The sequence below is a fragment of the Zootoca vivipara genome, chromosome Z (genome assembly GCF_963506605.1).
Source record: "Zootoca vivipara chromosome Z, rZooViv1.1, whole genome shotgun sequence".
Classification (NCBI taxonomy): domain Eukaryota; kingdom Metazoa; phylum Chordata; class Lepidosauria; order Squamata; family Lacertidae; genus Zootoca; species Zootoca vivipara.
Genome location: NC_083294.1, coordinates 16,783,557 through 16,807,245, shown reverse-complemented (window position 1 = coordinate 16,807,245; position 23,689 = coordinate 16,783,557). Strand labels below are relative to the sequence as shown.

At 41.8% G+C, this 23,689-nt stretch overlaps 1 protein-coding gene across 2 annotated transcripts in view; it reads right to left on the bottom strand.

The window, feature by feature from the left end:
- The window catches only part of COL5A1 (collagen type V alpha 1 chain), a 193,569-nt gene that overhangs the window by 103,397 nt on the left and 66,483 nt on the right, over positions 1–23,689 (bottom strand). For both annotated transcript variants that reach the window (XM_060270186.1, XM_060270185.1), the window contains exons 5-9: positions 5,511–5,642; positions 4,168–4,326; positions 2,534–2,770; positions 1,088–1,252; positions 524–580 (exon numbers count right to left, since the gene is read on the bottom strand). In XM_060270186.1, the coding sequence (XP_060126169.1) occupies positions 524–580; positions 1,088–1,252; positions 2,534–2,770; positions 4,168–4,326; positions 5,511–5,642 (750 nt within the window). The remainder of the gene's footprint in view (positions 1–523; positions 581–1,087; positions 1,253–2,533; positions 2,771–4,167; positions 4,327–5,510; positions 5,643–23,689) is intronic.

The window sequence follows — 23,689 nt, the reverse complement described above, 5'->3', positions numbered from 1 at the left end:
TTTATTTTGCGATTTTGCCCGAAAGGCTCAACAACTTTGGGAAAACTAAAAGAGAGAGAGAGAGAGAGAGAGAGAGAGAGAGAGAGAGAGAGAGAGAGAGAGAGAGAGAGAGAGAGAAGGAGAAGGAGAAGAAGAAGCTCACAACTTTTCTGTCCAGATTTTCACTGTTTGAAATATGGCAACCCTAGTGGTGGACGGGGCCAGAAGCAAAAAAAGTAGGTGGAGCAACAGATGTGGGCAGGGCCAAATACACAAACACATTCCATCCTGGCTAGCAAGAGGTATTATCACAGCTCAAGGACACATTCCAAAGAGGCAAAAACACTCAAGGAGACTGTGGGTTGAGGTTGTCTGTCCTGAGAGCCAAACAGAGCAGCCCAGAGGGCCACATTTGACCTGCATGCTTGAGGTTTCCCCACCCTTACCCTGGTTTGATAAATTGATAGATTGTTAAATGTTAGCATTGCACAATTTCCACGTGGATTCTCCAGCTGCAGCACAAAGGCAAAGCGGCAGCTCTTACCGGTTCAATTATGGCTGGCTCCCCTTTCTGTCCCTTTTCACCTCGTGGCCCACCAATCTGCAGCAGACACAGGAAACAAAAGCAAGAACTCGCTGAACAATGAGCATTGCTCCACTTCATTGGCTGCATTCATTGCCACCAAATCGATTGCCACCGAGCAGAGGGTTGCAGAAGCAGAACATCTCATTTGCCCAATGAGACTCTGACATCTACATATTGTTTAAAACAGATTCTTTTAGAAAAATAACTCAGAAAGAAAATACTTTATCTACCTATCTCAGTATTTAACAGCTTACCAGGCCACCATAATATGAAGCGAGGAAAGTGTTTTGCTCCAGACTCTAGCCCAGTCAATTGTAAATAAGTGATCCATGCTCCTGGAAGAACCCAGCTCCAGTGCTCCCCTGCCTCTTAGTCCCACTGTAATCCCACTGTCTCCCCAGGGGGCACGACTGCTCGCTTTTGGAACCACTGCACTAATCCAAGGCTCTAGCTTCACCTCCACACAGCATGGACTGTGAAGTCCAGTCTCCTCGTTTCCCAAGGAACCAAGTCTTCCCTTACCCCTTCATAAATCATGTCCTTGTTAGCAGGCATGCCGGGTCCAATGTCCGGAGAGTCTGTCCGGTCATAGTTGCCGTAATAGTACCCATCTTCATACTCTGTGAGGGTCTCCTCGGTGAAGTCCTTGTTGGGGTCTCCTCCTCCTTCACGCCCTCGTTCTGCATCCTAAGTGGAAGAGAACAGAAAATAGGAGGCGCTAAGACCTTTTCCTCCAAGACAGAGGGATTTCCAGATTCCATACCACCAGGGGACCATTCCAACATAAGCTTCTGCATACCAAAGCCATTGCTAGTTGCAGAGGATTCTGGAACATAAGTTTGGGGGGGGGGTGGCACATTTTAGCTGTGATTCCTACATTTCAGGGAGTTGGGATAGATGGCCTTTGGGTTCCCTTCCAACTCTACAATTCTATGATTCATTTATTTCCCAAAATTCATAACAACCTTAAAGCAATTTATACAAAGAACAGACTTTAAAACTATTAAAAACAGACTATTTTAAACTTTCAAAAAATAATTAAAGTCAATGGTAAACTAAACACCTGTCAACATTTCACATGTCTGAAAAGGTTTGCCCAAACAAAAATATTTTTAGTAGGTGCCAAAAAGAGTACAGCAAAGACATCTGCCTGATGTCAAGGGGAAGAGACAGCTCCAAAGTGTAGGTGCTGCCACACTAAATTATGGATTTATTGTAGATTAGGCCTTACTGCTGCCCCACATGAACAGATAGAGCAATTAAAAACCCAACTGAACACTCTTGTAAAATCTGAAAAGCAGGAACTCATCACGAGGACATCCCACCCCACTCAAGCAGCACAGCTGCACCTCCAAGGTTTGAAAATGCAGGCAGCTGTGTTGATCTAGGTATGCATAATGCTCCCCTGCAAAAGAGCAGCAGTCCTTAGCATAATCACCAATTTACTAGGATCCACCAACAGCCACCAACTTTCTAAAATGCAACTTATAGACAACTTCAGAACCCATGAGGCAGTTCAAGGATGTGGGCTGTAGCCAATGTTAGTCCTACACAGAGTAGACTCATCTGAAGCTGACTGGCCTCAACGACTACAAGCCACGATGGCTATGCTCTGCCTCCATGGTAATGCTTCTGAGCACCAGTTGCCAGAAACCACAAGAGAGGGTGCTGATCTTGTGCTCAGGCCCTGCTTGTGTGTTTCCCATTGAGGCATCTGGTTGGCAACTGTAAGAACAGGATGCTGGACTAGATGGGCCACTGGCCTGATCCAGTAAGTTCTCCTTATATCCTTATGACAAAATCACCAGGCCTGTTAATTCTAGTGGGTTTACTCTGGGTAGAACTTGATTGCGTTAACAACCCAAAATGCCTGGGCTACAGACTGAGCCAGAACGTGGATCACAGTTTTGAGGCCACACGGTCATGTGGGCTCTGGAGGGTTGGGCCCTTGCCCCCCCAAAAAATTACATTGGTTCCGTTGAGGGTGATCACTGTGCTGGTGGGGACCTCCACTTCGACACCGCCCTCTGGGAGGTCATCATAGCTGATATCTTCTTCATAAGGGAGTGGAGTGTAATATTCATCAGTTATGGTTCCATAATTATATTCATCCACCAGTGGATCCTCTACCCTTTCTTTCACCGTGGTCTCCTCTTGAGTTCTCTCCACAATGGGTGGGGATGGTGTAGATGGAGGGGCAAGTTCCTGTTTCCACAAAAAGAAGAAGAGGCCACAGTTACCTGATATTTGAGGATAACCTTTCTTAGGATGCACACAAGCTAGGAGACACATGCCATTCTACACTCTTAGCACCGCAGCACGTCAGAAGAAACAAACTGGCTGATACCTGTGCCCCCTAATTAATTAAACAGCTACTTAAAATATGAAAAGGAATAGTTTATTGATTTCTGGCCAACCAAGCCTACACCATACCACACACTCATCATATTAATAGACAAATCACAAAGCAAAAAAATAAGCATCAAAGTACATTGTCATAAAAGACTAGTTCACAAAACCTCCCCCACAAAATCAGAACAACAAATCCATTTTAATCAGTGTGGTCTTCAGGTGCAATCAATGGCTCTCACTTCTCTGAATCCTGCTTAACGAATGTGACAGTTCTTTGTGACTAGTTGAGAAAGATGCCTGCTATTTTCTCTTTCTCATCTACGCTCATCTTGTAAATATATTCCTATATAAATAAACCCTTTGAACTCCAGAATCTGTAAGGGATTATTCCAATCTAATTCACCCAAGCTTCAAGCTCTCCTAACACAGGGTATACTCTGTTAAGAATTGTACCACGTTCGGAAGAAGATGGCTGTGAATTATTTATATATGCCGTTCTGAGTCCTATAATGCCCCCATCACCTGCAGAGCATATAACCTACATTCTGTCAAAAGCCATCTCAGCCTGTGTAAACGAACAAGGGGCAAAGCAGGGGGTGCCGTTCCAGGAATAATACTAAAACCTTTGCACATTGGATTGGGTTGGCACCCCAAAATGAGAGTCATCCAGTTCTGTATATCAATATCACATAATAACCATCTGGAAACATCTGCCTGAGCCCGGGCATGACCTTCTGCAGTGTCCTGTTACCTGATCTCAGAGGGGGCACTGCTAATTACAGGACACCCCACTTTAGGATTTATAAAGGCTAGGACAGGCATCCCCAAACTTCGGCCCTCCAGATGTTTTGGACTACAATTCCCATCTTCCCTGACCACTGGTCCTCTTAGCTAGGGATCATGGGAGTTGTAGGCCAAAACATCTGGAGGGCCGCAGTTTGGGGATGCCTGGGCTAGGATATTTCACCTCTTACACCATTGGCTTAGTCCTGCAACATGTCAAAGGAGTAAAAATAGATGACATCTGTGTCCCTTATGAATTAAATTGTTATTTTAAAGAGTATCTTAATACAATGGCTTACAGAAGCCACTTTGGAAGAACTAATAGCATCCTTACACCCCACACCACAGGGAAGGCTTCTTCGAACATGGCCTATGTTTCTATGCCATGTGTGCAGCCTCTGAAAATAGGGGGTGGGGGTTGGATTGGAACCAGTTCACCAATCAAACTGTGGCCCCCTGTCCCATACCTCAGTGGTTTCAGCCCTTTCCCGTGCCACTTCTTCAATATCTGTGGTTGGGGTCGTAGGTGGTACCACTTTGCCTGTGTCGTCTGTGTCCTCATAGTAGGGATATTCGTAGTAGTAAGTTTCTCCTTCCACTTCGAGGTTCCCATCTCCATCTGGGTACTGCAAGGCAGAAAGCACAGCAGCTAGAACATGGGAAGGCTGTGAGCCATTGTCACCACCATCAACAGTTCCACTGAGTCAGGATCAGAAGAGGCAAAAGGAGGGACCTCTTCACACAGCACATCAGATACAATACTGTATGCCTTTAATTACCAGTTCCTGGGAATCACAAGTGGGGGGGGAGGGCACTCTATTGGGCTCAAGTCCTGCCTATGGGCTTCCTGTTTGGGGCATTTGGTTGGCCACTGTGAGAATGGGATGGTGGACTTTAATGGGACTGATCCAGAAGGGCTCTCCTGACCTAAATATCTGCAAATGAAATAGAGATGGCTGAAGCGGAGCCTTGTTTGGGAGTGGATGTGTTAGTCAATGGAATCTTGTGTGAGTGTAGACTCCATGGAACAGTCTGCTCATTGCAGTTAAAAGCCAAGGCTCCTGCCCATTAATGCTTTTTCCTTTTTTCCTTTTTTCTGCTATAGCTTAGGCTGCATACCCACCATACATTTAAAGCTCACCCCACAAAGTAGTAGTATTAGTAGTAGTAATAGCTGTAGTTTAAGGGTGCTGGAGATTGTAGCTTTGCAAGGGTGAACTACCATTCCTAGGATTCTTTGCAAGAAGGAATATGCTTTGAATGTATGGGGTGTATGCTTACACAAAACCAGACACACTTGCTTGTACACACAGCCCATTTTTTTTGAAAAAGACAATTTATTAACCACTTAGAATTTTCGTAGGTATTTAAAGCAAAAAAAAAATAATCAGGGTGGTATTCACCTAAGTTTTACTCTGTGTAGACCCATTAAAATTAATTTCAATTAATTTCAATAGGTCTACTCAAAGTAAAACTGAGTAGTTTCAATTAATTTCAATGGGTCTACCCTGAGTCAAATGGTATCCAAAACAGACTGGAGTGGGTTTATTAATAAAACCATGTGAAACTTAAGTAGAAGCAGGTCCCTCCCTCCCCATGGAAAAGTGGTGTGTGTGTTTTTTGGGGAAAGGGTGGTTTCAGCTCATCACTCCACTTCCACGAAGGGGTTGCACTGGGGTTGCCTTGCCATCCCTTGCTCTGGATTGCATGGGGGGCAATGGATCTTCTGTCTCCCTGCTGAGCCAGCAGGCTGCCTCCAGATTTTGCACCAGGCCAACATTGTGGCAGTCGTTCATCTCTTTCCACTTACATATTCATCAGGGTTGGGGTCCTGGGACTGTGGCGTATCTGGGACAGCTGTGTCACAATCCGGGCTGTAGTGCTCACAATAGTCGTAGGCTGCTCGGTGGTCTGCTACTACGAAGAGCTGCTGGATGTCACCCTGGGAGGAGAGAGAGAGGAAAGATGCAGATGACGCAGAAGGATGGTACACCACACTGAGGCAAGACGGACACCCACTATCTATAAAGAGTTAAAGAAAATATTTAAGATCCCGTTCACTAAAAGACCTGAGATCATGACATCAGAAATCAAGAATAAAATTAGACTATTATTCATGTATTCAACAACTGCAGCAAGGATTCTAAAAGCAAGAAATTGCCCATCCCTTCAAAGATTGAATGGCAAGCCAAATTAATAGAGTATCAATAAGAAACTGTGTAAAAAAAAAATTGAATGCAAAATAGTACAATGGATTTAGTTGGAAGTTTATTTTCTTTTACTATTTTTTATTCTATATGTAATTACCGGTAAGCTCTTTTTTCTTTTTTCTTATAGAATGTTTGTGCTGTATGTTTGTTTTGTGTGTATTTTAAGATATCTTCTTGTTTAATAAAGTTTAAGAGAGAGAGAGAGAGAGAGAGAGAGAGAGAGAGAGAGAGAGAGAGAGAAGATGGACACCATCCACATCACCTGGGCTGAGGGCAGGGAACTGTTTTTTATTGCATACCCTTTCTTTTGAATTATATGCCTATTGTATGGAAGTTGACAACTGGACAATGAAAATAGATTCTACGTGCCCCAACTATGGCTAAAAGACTGCTATTGATGAACTGGAAGAATAACGTTAGGGTCCCCTTTAATCAATGGACTGAAGACATAACAGCAAATGCAACATGAAGGGATTGCTTGAAGATACAGACTCTGTTGGGATAAACATATTGACATTTGGAATGAATATTGTAGGTTATCAACAATCATATATGTATTAGGACAATAATTGTACTTATATACCTATATAATATGCATGAAAGTGTAACTGATTACATTTATTCTAGTTATAGGTAAGTAGCCGTGTTGGTCTGCCATAGTCGAAACAAACAAACAAAAATTCGTTCCAGTAGCACCTTAGAGACCAACTAAGTTTGTCATTGGTATGAGCTTTCGTGTGCATGCACACTTCTTCAGATACCATGCACACGAAAGTTCATATCAATGATAAACTTAGTTGGTCTCTAAGGTGCTAGATTTACTCTGCTATACTATGTATTTTTATTGCACTTTTTCTTCTTCTTTTTTGTATTTCCTTCTTTTTCTCTTTATCTTGTACAACTGAAATATATTCTCTCTCTCTCTCTCTCTCTCTCTGTGTGTGTGTGTGTGTGTGTGACAGAGCAAGGAGTAGGTGGAGCCACCCCTTCTTTTTCTCCCTTTCTCTTTTTCCACCCCCCTCTTTTCTCTCCCTTAACCCACAGGGAACAAACAGCAGAGTCTCATCCATAATAGGTCTGACCACCAGGCCTTACCATTTCCTAGGTAAACCAGCACTTATAAGAGTTCAATAATAATAATAATAATAATAATAATAATAATAATAATGTGCAAAAATGTGCATTCTTGGGAGGATATTCTGTGGCTTCTCTTCCATTTTCTTTCTCATTTTTTTCCAATTTGGCTCCACCAAGCAGCCTCAGCAAACCCATTTTGCTGTTGTTTGGCTGATGGTCAAAAATTCACTTTAGCCCTGGCTGGATGTGAAGGTGTGTAAACAGACCACTCTTGCTCGCTTTCCCATGCCAATGACCAAATTTATCCAGACAGCAAGAACATCTGGAGGGAGGTGGACAGCATCACAGCCACAATTTGGCCCTGCCAACAGGAGGGCATCAGAGCAGTCGCTCAAGATCAGGGCAAAGGAAGAGGCCCTCAAAAGACCAAGGGGCTTTGTGGTCCAGGACAGGTGCCAATTGGTGCATGCCAATCTGAGCTTTTCCTATGGTTTATTACTGTTGACATAAACAGTATTTTCTTGTGCTCTGGAAGGCTTCCTGATCTCCTGTGATTTTATGTAAAGATCAGGACAGCTATCTGGTGTCACCAGCAAAATTTAATTTACATCTCCTGTAAAATGAATGAGTTCCACATAGGCAGTAGTAAGGTAAACTCAGAACTCGGGAAACAAAGATAACCAATTTAGTAATTTTTTGCTGGGATTGTATTCTTTCAATTACCAACTAAGGTAAAACAGAATAACCAGCAGACAGGAACTTAACAGAAAAGAAACAACAGAACAAATCACTCATCCCTAACCTAACATGGGCTCAGAATAGTATTTAAGCCCCAGATTGCCAATGGTTGGTTAGCTTTCACAGCTTCAACAGGTGCCCCCTTTTCAATCTGCATTCTCAAGGACCAGCTTGACACTCTCCTTCACTTCCGGACAGGTTTACCCTTTCCCCTCCCTTTTCTACTTCACAAACAAGTCTAGGTCTTTGAAAAATGTCAGAGTTACTCTCTCTTTAGGCTTTTGATATGTCTCCTTTTCGCTCTTTAGCTCAATGTGTGCTTTATTTGTTTGCTTGTTGATTGTTTTATAAAATGTATATGCTGTCTAATTGTGAAAATAAAATAAAAAACTCAAAACAGTTTACAAAAAATAAAAAATAAAATTAACACCAGAAAAGTTTACAACAATACTGTAAAACACACAAGAAGTTAAAGCAACAGTGGATGGAAACAAATCAAAACTCATCACATCAACCTTCTAATCATCTTGGGAGGCTTGGCTAAACAGAATGTTCTAGGGAAAGGTAAAAGTACCCCTGACCACTAGGTCCAGTCGCGGATGACTCTGGGGTTGCAGCGCTCATCTCGCTTTACTGGCCAAGGGAGCCAGCTTCTGGGTCATGTGGCCAGCATGACTAAGCCGCTTCTGGCAAACCAGAGCAGCTGGTTTCTGGCAAGCCAGAGCGGGAAACGCCGTATACCCATAGCTGCCAACCCTCCCTTTTTTTGCGGGAAACTCCCTTAATCTAAGCCACAGCTGTCAACTTTCCCTTTTTTTGCTGGAAATTCCCTTATTCCAGCGCCGTCTCCCGCTGCTATCTTGGATTGTTAGATATACCGTAGACTGTCCCCAGGACAGGTGAGGCTGCTGATCCCTTATTTTCAAATCAGAAAGTGGACAGGTGAGGCTGCTGATCCCTTATTTTCAAATCCGAAAGTTGGCAGCTATGCGTATACCTTCCCGCCAGAGCGGTACCTATTTACCTTGTTTCCCACATTTTAAGACACCGTCTTATATTGATTTTACTCAAGGGGGGGTGTCTTATTATTATTATTATTACTGTGATATACTTGCATGTGATATACTTGCATGTAACCGCATACACGTGCAGCACCGGCGGGAACCCGGAAGTGGCAGGCGACTCACGAGGAGACTATCTCTAGAGCCCACTCTGGGGAGGGTCTCCTAGCAAGCCAGAGGCGCAGCAGGGCTTTGTTGAGGCTGCTCAGCTGAGCACAGGAAAGAGTCTGCTGCACTACCATGCACACCAGCTTTTAGGCAGGGAGGTTGATCAGCCTCAACAAAGCCTCCATGCACCACCGGCTCACGAGGAGACCCTCCCTAGAGTGGGATCTGGAGAGGGTCTCCTTGTGAGCCGCCAGCCACTTCTGGGTTCCAAGCGCCGTTTGTGTGTGTGGTCGCATGCAAGTGGGGAGTTACAGTGGTACCTCAGGTTACAGGCGCTTCAGGATACAGACTCTGCTAACCCGGAAGTAGTAACTCGGGTTAAGAACTTTGCTTCAGGATGAGAACAGAAATCACGCAATGACGGCAGCGGGAGGCCCCATTAGCTAAAGTGGTGCCTCAGGTTAAGAACAGTTTCAGGTTCAGAACGGTCCTCCAGAATGAATTAAGTTCTTAACCAGAGGTACCACTGTACCTGTAAATGTTTAAACTGAACCTTATGCCCCAAAAGGTTCACACAAAAATTGAATTTAAAAAGGTTTATTTATTATACGAAATGAGAGTGACAGGGAAGGGTCTCCTCACGAGCAACAAGGACTCTCCAGGGTGCTCGCCACTTATGCCACTTCCAGACCCTATTTTCCAGGGATGTCCATGATTTAGAGATGCCGTCCTGGTTTCTGGTTTGATCCTGAAATGTCCCGCTTTGAATTAGGATGTCCCATTTTCATTGGAGAAATGTTGGAGGGTATGGAGTCATCCAACCCCAACCCCTCCTACCCCGGAGCTATCTGAAGGCAATCCTATATAGGGAAGTTTCTAATAATAATAATAATAATAATAATAATGCTTTATGTTTTTATATGTGGCTGGGGCAACCCAGTAAGATGTGCGGGGTATAAATAGTAAAATAAAATTATCATTATGGAATGGGCATCCTTGTTTCCATTAGAGAAATGTTGGAGGGTAGGCATTTCACTTAAGAGCATGGCGAGCCCAGAACGTAACCCCCACGTAAATGGGGAGTTTCCTGTATTCATAAACAAACACAGGTTATGTTTCTAGCAAAAAGATCCTTGTCTGTTTAAATAACAACAAAAACAAAAACAACAATGGCTTTGTTGTATAGTTTTATGCTTTTATTGCTATATAGTCCACCCTATTTCTCTGATTGTAAATTGTTTTAAACTGTTTTTAATTGTTGTAACCCATATCAAAACCTTAGGGTGGGTAATATATTCTATTACTGGTAATTATTATTTCTGTAAGTTGTTGTTTTAACTGTTTTTAATATTGTGTTGTAATGCTGTATGTAACCCATGCTGGACCTTAAGGTGAAGGGTGAATAATAACAATAACAATAACAAGAGTAGTAGTGATAGTAATGTGATCATGATGATTAGGGCTTCCCCTGCAAATTTCCAGCTTGTATCCAGTCATGGTTTATCAGAATCTCTAGGACAGGGCGGGCAGAGAGTGGGGTGATTAAAGGATGCACACAGGGACACTTTTTGGTTAGCAGAAGCAGTGTGGCATTGTGATTAGAGTGCCAGACTAGGCGACAACTAGCGGAGCAGGAGCCTCTGGCAAGAGAGAAAGGCAACGTGTTGCTTAGGAATGCCGTCCGAGAATAGCACTTGGATGCCCTGACTTCTTGAAAGGGAGATTAAGAAGTACAAAACGATCCTTATTTTTGAGATAAAGCTGCAAAAGATCAGAATGGCTTGCTAAAGGTGAATGAGGGGCTCCCAAAGGGAAAGAGAGATTTTGGGTCTCTGTATAATAAGACTAATAAAGAAGAAGTTTGAATTTTGAAAGAAGAGACAATAAAGAAAGACTTTCTATTCTTTATTTCCTATAAAAAAAAAAGAGTAAGAACTGTATAATATGCCTATAAGGAAGTATAAAGAACAACAAGGAACCTCGACAGGAAGCTCAACAAGAAGACAATCCAACCCAATGGCAGGCGAGAGTGAGACAATGGGAGATATCAAAGAACTGATTATGGAAATGAGTAGAACTTTGAATGAAAAACTGGTACACCTTAATGATAAGATGGACTCTGTGGAATCGAAAGTCGAAGGGAATACAAAAATGATCTCAGAATTATCAAGTCAAATAAAAGAATTACATGGAAAGAATAAAGAATTAGACAAAGCAGTCAAAGATTTAAATGGGAAGGTCACCAAACATGATGATGCAATTAAGAAAATAACTACAGAATTTAAAGAAATTAAGACATCAAAGGAAAAAGAGGGAGAAGAAACCCGGAAATTGAGGAAGATGCAGGAAGATCTAGCCGATCAGATGGCGCTGATTGAGATGAAACAGAAGGAGCTGATTCTCAGAATAAGGGGCGTCCCAGAAACGGCAGGTGAACAAATTGAGGAGAAAATAATCCAGGGACTGTCTGAATGGCTGCAAGTAAAAGAAGAACAATTATTGATGGATATAGATAAAATCTACAGAGTGAGGATAGACAAGGCGCGTAACATCAAGGGACCAGGAGATTGTTTGATTTTTTTGAATTCCATGCTTTTAAAAGATAAAATTCTACAGAAGAAAAAACAAGAGAGCCTAACCATCGAGGGGAGAACAGTGGCTATATATAAAGAAATTCCCAAGAGATTCCGACTTAAGAGGCAAGCGTATAGCGTATTGACAGACGCCCTAAGAAGACAAGGAGTGTGGTACACTTGGGAGTACCCCAATGGAATCACCTTTGAATTTAGAAGGAAGAAAAAGACTTTAAGATCTGCGGAAGAAGCGGAAAGATTTTGGGCCAGACATAAGAAAGAAGTGCTTAAAGAGGGGGAAGAAGAACAGGACGACGAGACCCAAGTGACTGGTTAAATTTCAAATACCAAATCTCAAATTTAAAGTTCGATAGTGTGTTTTTATCCCAGTGGTAGACCAACTTGTCACTGCTCAGTGTAGTAAATATAGCAAGTATGGAAGTATAAGAGGCTGATTTGCTTACCCTGATTGTTTTGTTTTGTTTGTTCTTCTCCTTTTTTCTTTTTTTTCTTTTTTTTTCCTTTCTTTCTTCCCCTCTTTTCTTTTTTTTCCCCTCCCCTCCCTCCCCCCCTCCCCTTTTTTTTTTCCTTTCTTTTCCTTTTTCCTCCCTCTTTCTCTCTCCTTCTTTCCTTTCTTCTCCTTTTCTTCCCCAACATATATAACCTACTTTCCCATTTCCCTTCGTTTTCCCCTTCCCAAAAATTTTTTAAATTCTCCCCTCCCCCCTTTTTTTTTGTTTTTTTTTTTTTTTGTGCGTTGTTGTTTTTCCACCTTTCTTATCCCCCTCCCCCTTTGTCCTAACTTTTACAGAGTATCCCCGGAATATTGGATTTTCTTAACAACCCCCATTTTCTTTCGGAAAAATAAAATAAAATAAAATTTGTTTAATTTTAATTGGGAAATTTTAAATATATAATAAAGAATGAATTCTAACTTGAATGTTATTTCGTGGAATGTTAATGGATTAAATGATAAATTTAAAAGAAATAAGATTGAACATATATTAAAAAAAGGAGCATGGGATATCATGTGTTTACAAGAAACACATGTAAGCAGAGATCATGAAAGAGTATTGATAAATAAAAGATTGGGGGAAGAATTTCTATCTTTAAATAAGAAAAAGAAAAGGGGGGTAGTTATTTATGTCAAGCCAAATATCAGAGCTGAAAAATTGTTCCAAGATGATGAAGGAAGAATGGTGGGGTTACGGCTAAAATTGCCAAATAGAAATGTAATTTTGGTAAATATATACGCACCAAATGGATGTAAAAGAGAATTTTTCAGAAAATTGGAAACAAAAATGGGAGAAAATATATTGGATGAAGAGATTATTTTATTGGGAGACTTTAACGGGGTTATAAGATCTGAATTAGATCGAACAAATGGAAGGAGGAGGGACAGAGGGAAGTTGCCAGAAGTTTTTTTCAATATAACAGAGAATTACGGTTTGGAGGATGTTTGGAGGAAAAACAACCCAGAGGATAGGAAATTCACATTCTTTTCGGGAGCAAGGAAGTCAGCTTCCAGAATTGACATGATTTGGGCTACTTCAGGGCTATTAACGAACTTAGTAAAAAGTGAGATCTTAGCTAAATCAATATCAGATCACAATCCGATATCGATTAGAATAAAAGAACAGAGAAAGAATAAATGTCTGAGATGGAGATTAGATGAGAGAATCCTAAATGATGAAAATTTTGTTAAGAAAGTTAAGAAATTGATAAAAGAGTTTTTTGAAAATAATACTGTGCAAGAAACAGAGTTGACAACGATATGGGACGCTGGCAAAGCCTTTATTCGGGGCTTATATATTCAACAAAAAAGCTTGGTTAAGAAAGAAAGAGAAAAGAATATGAATCTAATCAAGAAAGAAATAGAAGAAAAAGAGAAAGAATTAGTGGCAAATCCCCAGAAAGAAGAGCTGATATTGAGGTTAAAAGTTTTGCAAAAAGAACTATCAGCAATGATAGGTTATGAAGTTGAAAATAAGATAAGATGGGCAAAGCAAAGAACATTTGAGTGGGGAGGGAAGGTTGGTAAATTGTTGGCTTGGCAGCTCAGGAAAAAACAAAAAGAAAGATTAATCACGGAAATTATGGATGGTGGTAAAAAATTGAATAAATCAGAGGAAATACAAAAAAGCATAATGCGATTTTATAGAAAATTATATGAAAAAAAGGATATAGATAAGGGGAAATTGGAAGAGTTCTTCTCCAAAAAAGAAAGAAATCAGATTACAGAAGAAGAAAAAGAATGGCTTGAAAAACCAGTGTCTAAGCAGGAGATATTGGAATCCATCCAGAAATTAAAATTAGGGAAAGCACCTGGAACGGATGGGCTGTCAAGCCAGCATTACAAAACCTTTAGGGAAGAATTGGGAGATGCCTACCAGAAATTAATAAATGAAATTATAGAAAAAGGAACATTCCCAGAATCGTGGCGGGAAGCGTATATAACCCTAATCCCGAAGGGAGAAGATCAGATCAGACAGGTAGGGGATTTCAGGCCAATATCCTTGCTCAATGTAGATTATAAAATTTTTACAGACATATTAGCTAATCGATTGAAGAGGATTTTAAATAGAATCATTGGACAGAACCAACAAGGCTTCCTACCAGGCAGAAAAATGGTTAAAAATGTAAGAATTATTTTGGATTTAATAGAATATTTAGATTGGGCCCCGGGGAAGAAAGCTGCTTTCATATTTCTAGATATAGAGAAAGCATTTGATAATTTGTCATGGGACTTTATGGAAAAAGCATTAAAAGCAAGGGGTATTAATGGGAAATTCATGGAGGGAATCAAAGCAATATATAAGAAACAATATGCTAGATTAATTTTTAACGGGGAGATATTAGAAAAGTTTGAAATTAAGAAAGGGACCCGACAGGGATGTCCCCTTTCCCCGTTATTATTTATACTGGCAATTGAATTACTAATAGAGGATATCCAAGAAGACAAAGAGATACAAGGCATAAGGGTGAAAGGTATTACCTCCAAAATAAAAGCCTTTGCGGATGACATGGTATTAATGTTAGAAGAACCGGCAGAATCAATAATAAAATTAAAAGAAGTATTAAAATTTTTTGCAGAGATATCAGGGCTTAAAATTAATGAAAATAAGACAAAAATAATAATTAAAAATATAAGGGGAAATGAATTGCTAAGATTGAAAGAAACAGTGAAGTGGGAAATAGTGAAAAAAGTCAAATATTTGGGCGTGGTGATAACTGCCAATAATATAGAGTTGTTTGAAAATAATTACGCAAAGGTATGGAAAGAAGCTAAAAGAGATATGGAAAGGTGGAAGGGCCTAAATTTGTCTTTTACAGGTAGGATAGCCGCAATTAAAATGTCAATATTACCTAAGATTTTATTTTTATTTCAAATGCTGCCAGTGATCGGGAAGAAGGAGGTCTTTGACATGTGGAAAAGAGACATGAGCAATTTTATTTGGCTTGGAAAGAAGGTGAGAATTCAGTACAAATTATTAACGGATACTAAGGAAAGAGGAGGATGGGGAGCCCCAGATTTAAGGATTTACTATGCGGCAGCCTGTCTTTGTTGGCTCAGGGAGTGGATCTCCTTAGAAGATAAAGAACTTCTAGGAATAGAAGGGTTTAGGAACACGATGGGGTGGCATGCCTACCTCTTAGCAGAAAATGAAGGGAAATTTAAACATTTCTCGGACCACGTAATAAAAAAATCGATTTTTGGTATCTGGAATGAATTTAAAAATTTGATTGAACCTAGGACACCTTGGTGGGCCTCCCCACTAGAGATGACTGCGATGGGAGGAAAAGGCAAGAAGGAGAGTTGGTTGACATATAAAGAACTAATAGTTAAAGAAGGTGATGATTTAGTATTAAAATCTTATGAAGAAATCAAAACATCCTGCGCCAGCTGGCTTCAATATTGTCAACTTAAAAGTCTATTCAAGAAACATAAAGAGATTGGATTTGGGAAAGAGAAATCGAAATTACAGGAAATTATAATTGACGACAATACAAAATCATTATCTAAAATGTATAAATATTTATTGGAATGGGAATTAAAGGATGAAGAGACTAAATGTGTAATGATTAGATGGGCCCAGGATTTGGGTAGACCGATTTTTAAAATGCAATGGGATATATTATGGGGAAAAACAATGAAATTCACAGCCAGTGTGGGCATCAAAGAGAATATGCTGAAATTAATGTATAGATGGCATTTAACGCCAAAGAAATTAGCGAAATTTTATAAAAATGAATCAAAGAATTGTTGGAAATGCAAAAATGAGGTGGGAGATTATTTTCATTGCTGGTGGGGATGTAAAAAGATTAATAAGTGGTGGAATGAAATATATGAAGAGATGAAAAAAATGTTAAGGATCACCTTCAGGAAAAAACCAGAATATTTTTTGTTAAGCATCTTACCGGAGAATATACCGGAAGGGAAGAAAAATATTTTCCTCTACTCCTGCGCAGCGGCTAGATTATTAATTGGCCAAAGATGGAAAAAAGAGGAGGTGCCCACGGTCCAGGATTGGCAGGTGAAATTAATTGAGTTTGTTAATCTGGCAAGAATGACGGCAGCGATTAGGAACATATCTAAACAAAAATTATTACTAGAATGGGAGTGTGTGGAATTTTATTTTAGGAAAAATAATATTAAGACTGAGTTAGCGATCTGTTGGGATTAGATTCACATGGGGGGAAATTTATACTTAAATTTGTAAGGGATCTATAAAAATGGGTAAATAGATTTAGTAAGAAAATAAGAAAAGATATTGCAAGTAAGAGAGAGTTTATAAGGAAAGCGATATATAATCGGTTGGGAAGAACGATTTTTTAATGTAAATGTATTGATGTGGAGTATTGTTGATTTGTATAATTTTGTTTGTTGGTTAGTTTGTTTTTGTCTTTATAATTGTTTATAATTGTTTACGGTTTATGAATTTGTTATGTTTTTAAGAAAAGAAATAAAGCTTATTTTTTAATCAAAAAAAAAAAAAAAAAAGAAAAAAAAATAGAGTGCCAGACTAGGACCTGGGAGGGAAAGGTAAAGGGGCCCCTGACCATTAGGTCCAGTCGCGGACAACTCTGGGGCATAGCTGCCAAGTTATCCCTTTATTAAAAGGATTTTCCCTTATGTTGAATAGGCTTCCTCGCGAGAAAAGGGAAAACTTGGCAGCTATGCTCTGGGGTTGTGGCTCTCATCTCGCTCTATAGGCTGTGGGAACCGACGTTTGTCCGCAGACAGTTTTCCCAGGTCATGTGGCCAGCATGACTAAGCCACTTCTGGCAAACCAGAGCAGCACACGGAAACGCCGTTTACTTTCCCGCCAGAGCGGTACCTAATTATCTACTTGCACTTTGTCGTGCTTTCGAACTGCTAGGTTGGCAGGAGCAGTTCAATGGGAGCTCACCCTGTCACAGGGATTCGAACCTAAGCTCTGTGGTTTAGACCACAGCACCATCCGCATCCCTTTTAGGACCTGGGAGACCAGGGTTCAAATCCCCTCTTAGCCATGAAGCTCCCTGAGTGTGACCTTGGGGGCCAGTCACTGCCTCTCAGCCCAACCCACCTCGCAGGGTGTTGTAGGTTTTAAATGGGGTGGGGGAGAACCTTGGATTCCACCTTGACTCCTTGGAGAAAATGTGGGACATAAATGCAATAAATAAAATAATGTCTATCCTTGTTCCCATTGCATCTACCATGACCTCAGCTGAGATGCTGTCTGTGCCTCAATGACAGTGAAATGAATGTGAGAAAATTACTCTCTCTGTGTGTGTATGTGTCGGGGGGGGGGGAATGTCTGACGCAGTTGAAATAAATAAATAAATAAATAAATAAATAAATAAATAAATAAATAGTCCAGTGGCACCTTAGAGACCAACTAAGTTTGTTCTGGGTATAAGCTTTCATGTGCATGCACACTTCTTCAGATACACCGAAACAGTAGTATGCAGATGTCCAAAAATAGCTTTGGCATGTGTAATGAGACAAGAATCCAATATCTCTATTCAGACCAGGTCTCTCCATAGTTATCAGTATTTTTGGTCATCTGCATACCATCCCTTGCTTTTTCCTGTAGGACTAATTGCAGTCGTCAACCGTAGTCAACAGGTTTACCATACCCATTGAGCCAATCTCCCATCTCCTGCTACCCTTCTGAGAAAAACCCCACCCCACCCTCCCACTATATAAGGGTCTGGTGACTTCTGTTTTAGTGTATCTGAAGAAGTGTGCATGCACACGAAAGCTTATACCCAGAACAAACTTAGTTGGTCTCTAAAGTGCTACTGGACTATTTATTTATTTATTTATTTATTTATTTATTTATTTATTTATTTATTTATTTATTTATTTATTTCAACTGTGTCAGACCAACACGGCTACCTACCTATATGTATGTGTGTAAGATACACTCACACACACATGAGATCTTGTGTATCTGAAGAAGTGTGCATGCACACGAAAGCTCATACCAATGACAAACTTAGTTGGTCTCTAAGGTGCTACTGGAAGGAATTTTTTTATTTTGTTTCGACTACGTCAGACCAACACGGCTACCTACCTGTAACTAGAACACACAAGATCTGCCAAGCTTGTTGTGCAGGCTTGCTTTCTAAACACGGCTCTTCCCAAATCTTCACCCAACCAGACAACTCTGAGAATAACCTATTGCTCTGTATTTAGCAGCTGAGATTTGCAGAGGTCATAAGGTTAATTCCTGTTACTTCCTGGATGATGGTGACCAGACCCCCTCAAAGTCTTAATCCAAACATATCAGGAAGTAACCTATCTTCTCCCACCCGCTATCATCCCTGGCAGGGAGATGTCAAATATATATACGGTAGTTAGAGATATGAGGTATTGGGGGTCTATTAGTGAATAGTATAAATTAATAAATGGTAGCATTTTGATTATTTGGAATATGAATGGAAAATTCAAGCTGTAGAGGAATTCCTGGGCTAGTCTATGCAAAACAATCTGACCAAGCTAGGGCAATTAAGAAACAATACAGGCTCATTGAGGGCCACTGGCAATGCAAGAGAACAGTCTTTCCCCCTTGTCCTGAGGTGTGGATAGACATAGGGGATTTAGAAGGTTGCCAGAGTAACTGGGTGTGAGGTGACAGGAAGAGTTGGGGGCCTTTGCTATGAGGCTTGGAATAGCTGAGAAAGGGCAGAATGGTATTGGCCGGCTGGCTGAAGGCAGGCTGGGAGGGATGCCTTAGACTCCAGTGCTGCACGATTGCGAGGAGCAAGCTCCTCTTGAGATGTACTCCCTCTATGTAGACTAAAGGTGTACCTATGTTCAACTAAACCATATTCCTAAAGGCACGGCAGTCTCCACCACATTATCAGTTCTCCAAAGGAGCACATTTGGGGCCAAGACCCCTGGAATCCCTGTAACAGTATGCATCCTTCACCTCTGCCCCAAAATATCTTTCCATAGCTGTATATCAGGGGTGGCCAACTGCGAAGAGGCTGCGATCTACTCACAGAGTTAAAAATTGGCAGCGATCTACTCCCTTTTGGGGTGTTCAGGTCAAAGTTGTTAAGCTTTTTTTTTAGGGAGGAGGAAAGCCCCATTTTTAAGGGTTTCAGGTCAAAGTTGTTGAGCTTTTCTGAGGCAGGAAAGCCCTGTTTTTGGAAGGTGAAGGGCTAAAATGTTGAGCATTTTTAGGGGAGCCAAAGTTGTTGAGCTTCTTTGGGGGGAGCCAGTGATCTACCACAGACATCTACTGGTAGATCACGATCTACCTGTTGGACGTGCCTGCTGTATATAAAGCCAGGTTACTAAGTTCTGGACAATTTCAACAAAGATGCCAGAGACTTCTGATGGGAGTGGGGAGGGAAACATTTCTGGCAAATGACAAAGTTCACCAGGTTTCTGATAAAAACAGAAGAATCTTCCCTCCTGGACCAGCACCCTCTTTCCAGATAAAGCCATCCAGACGCCCAACTCCATCAAGGACAGGATGGTTCAGGAAAGGGCAGCCAAAACACTCAAGGCAGATAGAGCAATTTCCCCATGAAGAAATATTGCAGTTTCTGGGACTTTTCAGTTTAGAGAAAAGGCAAGCAAAAGGTGGCATGATAGGAGTTAATAAATTGATGCAGCTCGTGGAGAAAGTAGATAGAGAAAGGTTTTTCTCCCCTCTGCTAGCACTGGGATTCATGGACACCCAGAAGTAACCTAGCAGCAGGAAGGAAGAGCCAAAAATAATGAAGCCTGGGCATGCCCCCGAGTTATCCCACCCTCTAAAAAGGGGAGGGGAAGGGAAGGCAGAAATACAAGCATTTGCCACCATGCTGATCTACCATGCTTACGTTGCATTATATTAGGCTTGGAGACATGCACGAGGTTCCCAGCTCCAATCCATCACTGATGGCTCACCCAATGGAATAAGACACCACTGGCAAAAGCACATTGCTCAGCAGACAACATCAGTACAGCAGGACCTCAACTTTAGACAAACTCAGACTGGCAAGGCTCTGGCGAATGAGGGGCGCTAACTGATCATCGCCAGCCAAGTCTTAAAATGCTGTGCTTAAAATGCCATGCCAATTTGCTCACAGTAAAACGGGCTATTTGCTTGCACTCATCACTGTGACAGTTTTAGTGACTCCAGGCTGACTCCAGAAACGGATTGCCCGAGCACTATCATTCCAGTTCAGTGACAGGCAGCAATGCACTTGGGAAAATGAGTCTGTATTAATGTACTTAAATAAATAAATAAAGTCAGATGATAGGAAGAGGTTGCTAGTCCATCTAGTCCAGCATCCTGTTCTCACAGTTGCCAACCAGGTGCCTCTTTTGGGAAATCTGGAAGCAGGATTTAAGCACAAGAGCACTTCCCCTTCCTGCTGTTCCCAACAACTGGTTTTCAGAAGCACTGCTGTCTCTAATGTGGGGGCAGGGAACAGCCATTGTGACTAATAAACCCTCATTAGCCCTCTTCTCCTCCATGAATTTGTCCGGTCCTCTTTTAAAGCCATCTAGGTTGTTGGCCATCATTGCCTCATGGGGGGGTGGGGTGGAGGGGAGTTCCATGATGTAACTATGAGCTGTATGAAGAAGGCCTTTCTTTCATCTGTCCTGAATCTTCCAACATTCAGCTTCACTGGATACCCACAAGTCCTCGTATTATTGGGGGGGGGGGGAAGGCACGGATTTTTCTCTAGCCACTTTCTCCATGCCATGGGTAATTTTATAAACTTCCATCATGTTGTCTCTTACTTGCCTTTTATCTAAACTGAAAAGTCCCATATGCTGCAACTTTTCGACATAAGCCAGTCACTCCGCCCCCTTAATACCCTTTTCTGAAACAAGAGTCGGTATTAATTTAATGCACTTGTATAACAGCAATTCCAATATGGCTTGAAAATCAATGACATGATGCAGCAAGTAAGCAAGTTAATTAAAACTGAGAGAGAGACCAAGGTGCCCACCCTGATGTCTGTTGCACCCCTGAATGAGTCCTTGATCTGTTCTTACAGATCAAAAAGGTTAAGGGACCCCTGACCATTAGGTCCAGTCGTGACTGACTCTGGGGTTGCGGCGCTCATCTCGCGTTATTGGCCGAGGGAGCCGGTGTACAGCTTCCAGGTCATGTGGCCAGCATGACAAAGCCACTTCTGGCGAACCAGAGCAGCACACAGAAACGCTGTTTACTTTCCTGCTGTAGTGGTACCTATTTGTCTACTTGCATTTGACGTGCTTTCAAACTGCTAGGTTGGCAGGAGCTGGGACTGAACAACGGGAGCTCATCCCATCGTGGGGATCTGAACCGCCAACCTTCTGATCGGCAATCCTTAGGCTCTGTGGTTTAACCCACAGTGCCACCCGCGTCCCTTCTTGCAGATCATATAGGACCATTATACCAGGTCATACTAATGACCCACATAGCTCAGCATTGCCTTTCTAACCCAAAGCCTGCCAGATGCTCTGGACCAGTTGGGCCTGATGGGAGCTTTAGTGCAAAACAACTAACACCAGTATTTGGGGAGCACTTGTGTACACTGACTGGCAGAAGCTCTCCAGGCAGGGGTCTCTTCCAGATCTATATGGATATGCCATTGGGGACTGAACCCGAGTCGTTCTGCATGTCAAGCAGACATTCTAACCACTGGGCCATGGTCCTTTCCTTATAAACAAAATGAGATTCTAGTCCTCATCATTGAGAAGAAAGGGATAGGAGCATGGGAATCTGCCTTCAACTGAGTCAGACCCCTGGTCCATCTAGCTCAATATTGTCTGCAATGGCTAACAGCAGCTCTCCAGGATTTCTGGCATAATATTTCTTTCCACTGTAGAGGCTAGTATTCATTGATAGCCTTCTCCTCTCTCCTTCAAAATTCCAGTATAAAAATAGCTGAAATAATAAGAAAAATAACTATTCTACACTCGACTCTCAGTCACTGGGCCAAAAATGTAGTGGGTTGGTGTGATGATTGAATAAGCAGCACACACAAACACGCACACACAGCAGTTTCTTCTTCTCTTTCTTTTGTTAGAGTAATATTTAGTTACCAATTCATGCTCCTTTAAAGGGGAAGGAAGGTTGATATAAGGAAGGCTGATTTATTTGAGCTCTCAGATGTCATTCTTCTGCTACGGGGCAGTGAAGGGGGGAACAGCTCTTTCTGTTATTACATCTGCAAGATCAGCATTTTCCCCTCTCTCGCCTCGAATGGAACAAGGCATTCTGGGCTCCTGTTCCAAAACCCTGGCTGATTGAAAACACATGGAGAAAAGCCACAGAATCCAAAACAGCTAGGGCATGTGTGTGTGTGTATGTGTGTGTGTTGTTATTTAAGCGGTGTGACTTTTCATTCAAATTTCACCACATTCCAGTCAACATTTTCTTCCTCTGCTGGAAAGACTTTTAACATGAGCTAGCAGGGATTGCTGTTATTGTCACAATGATGGTGTTTGGAGAGCATTGGGTCTACCTAGCTCTGTATTGTCAACGATGACTGGCAGCAGCTTTCCAGGGTTTCAGACAGGAGATCATCCCAGCCCTACCTGGAGATGCCAGTGAGAAATTGGACCTTGGACCTTTTGCATGCATAATAATAATAATAATAATAATAATAATAATAATAATAATATGCTCTACCACTGAGCCACAGCCCTTCCCATAAAAATAAATACAATTCTAGTCCTCATGGCTCTGAAGTAAGGACAGATTTAAATAGCAATGAAGAAGCTGCCTTATCTCAAGTCGGATGCTTGATCTATCTAGCTCAGTACTGTCTACTTTGACCGGCAGTCACTCTCCAGGGTTTCTGGCAGTGGGATTCTCTCCTAGCCCTTTCTGGAGATTCTGGAAATTGAACCTGGGACCTGCTATATGCAGAATAGGTACTCTGGCACCCAGCTGCATCCCCCCAAACAAATAAGATAGTAGTTCTCATAGTTCTGAATCAAGGACTGAATTAAATAACAATACTTGAAAGCTGCCTTAGAACTGAACCAGACTAATGATCAGGTGTCAAGAGGACTAAAGATCAGTAGGCTACCAGAGACACTAGAGCACAAGTAGACCTTGACTCTCAAGCTGAAATAAATACATTCCTGAAACAGGAAGTCATTTTATGATGCTTCCTGCCCAGAAGGAACCAACGGTCAGCCTGGGCAGTGTCACTCTATGGAAGGTTCTTCACGGTGGAGAAGATGCAGTGACACTATTTGCCATTTGGGGCAGCAACCCACAACTCCTAACACACAGCAAAAGAAAGCGAGAAGTTGTGGGATAGGTGTTGTCACAGCTCATGTCCCCTGTCCTATTTTGAGATTCCTCCTCTCCTCACCACTACCACCTTTTGAGGGTGTTGTTCCTTCTGTAACAACAATTCTAGAGACAGCAAACATTTTCAAGGAGTGTTGTAATGTTTCTGAGTCCAACCAACAGGAACCAGGACTGAGCAGCAGTTTTCTAAAGAAACTTCATTCAGAGGAGCCTCCTGTAATCTCTGCTAGAACTCAAAAGTGAAGGCCTAAGGAACTGCCTAGGTCATGCGACTCAAGGGCAAGTCTTCAAATTGTCAGCTTTAAAGCCCTAAACGGCCCCGGTCCAGTATACCTGAAGCAGTGTCTCCACCCCCATCGTTCTGCCCAGAAACTGAGGTCCAGCGCCGAGAGCCTTCTGGCGGTTCCCTCGCTGTGAGAAGCCAAGCTACAGGGAACCAGGCAGAGGGCCTTCTCGGTAGTGGCACCCGCCC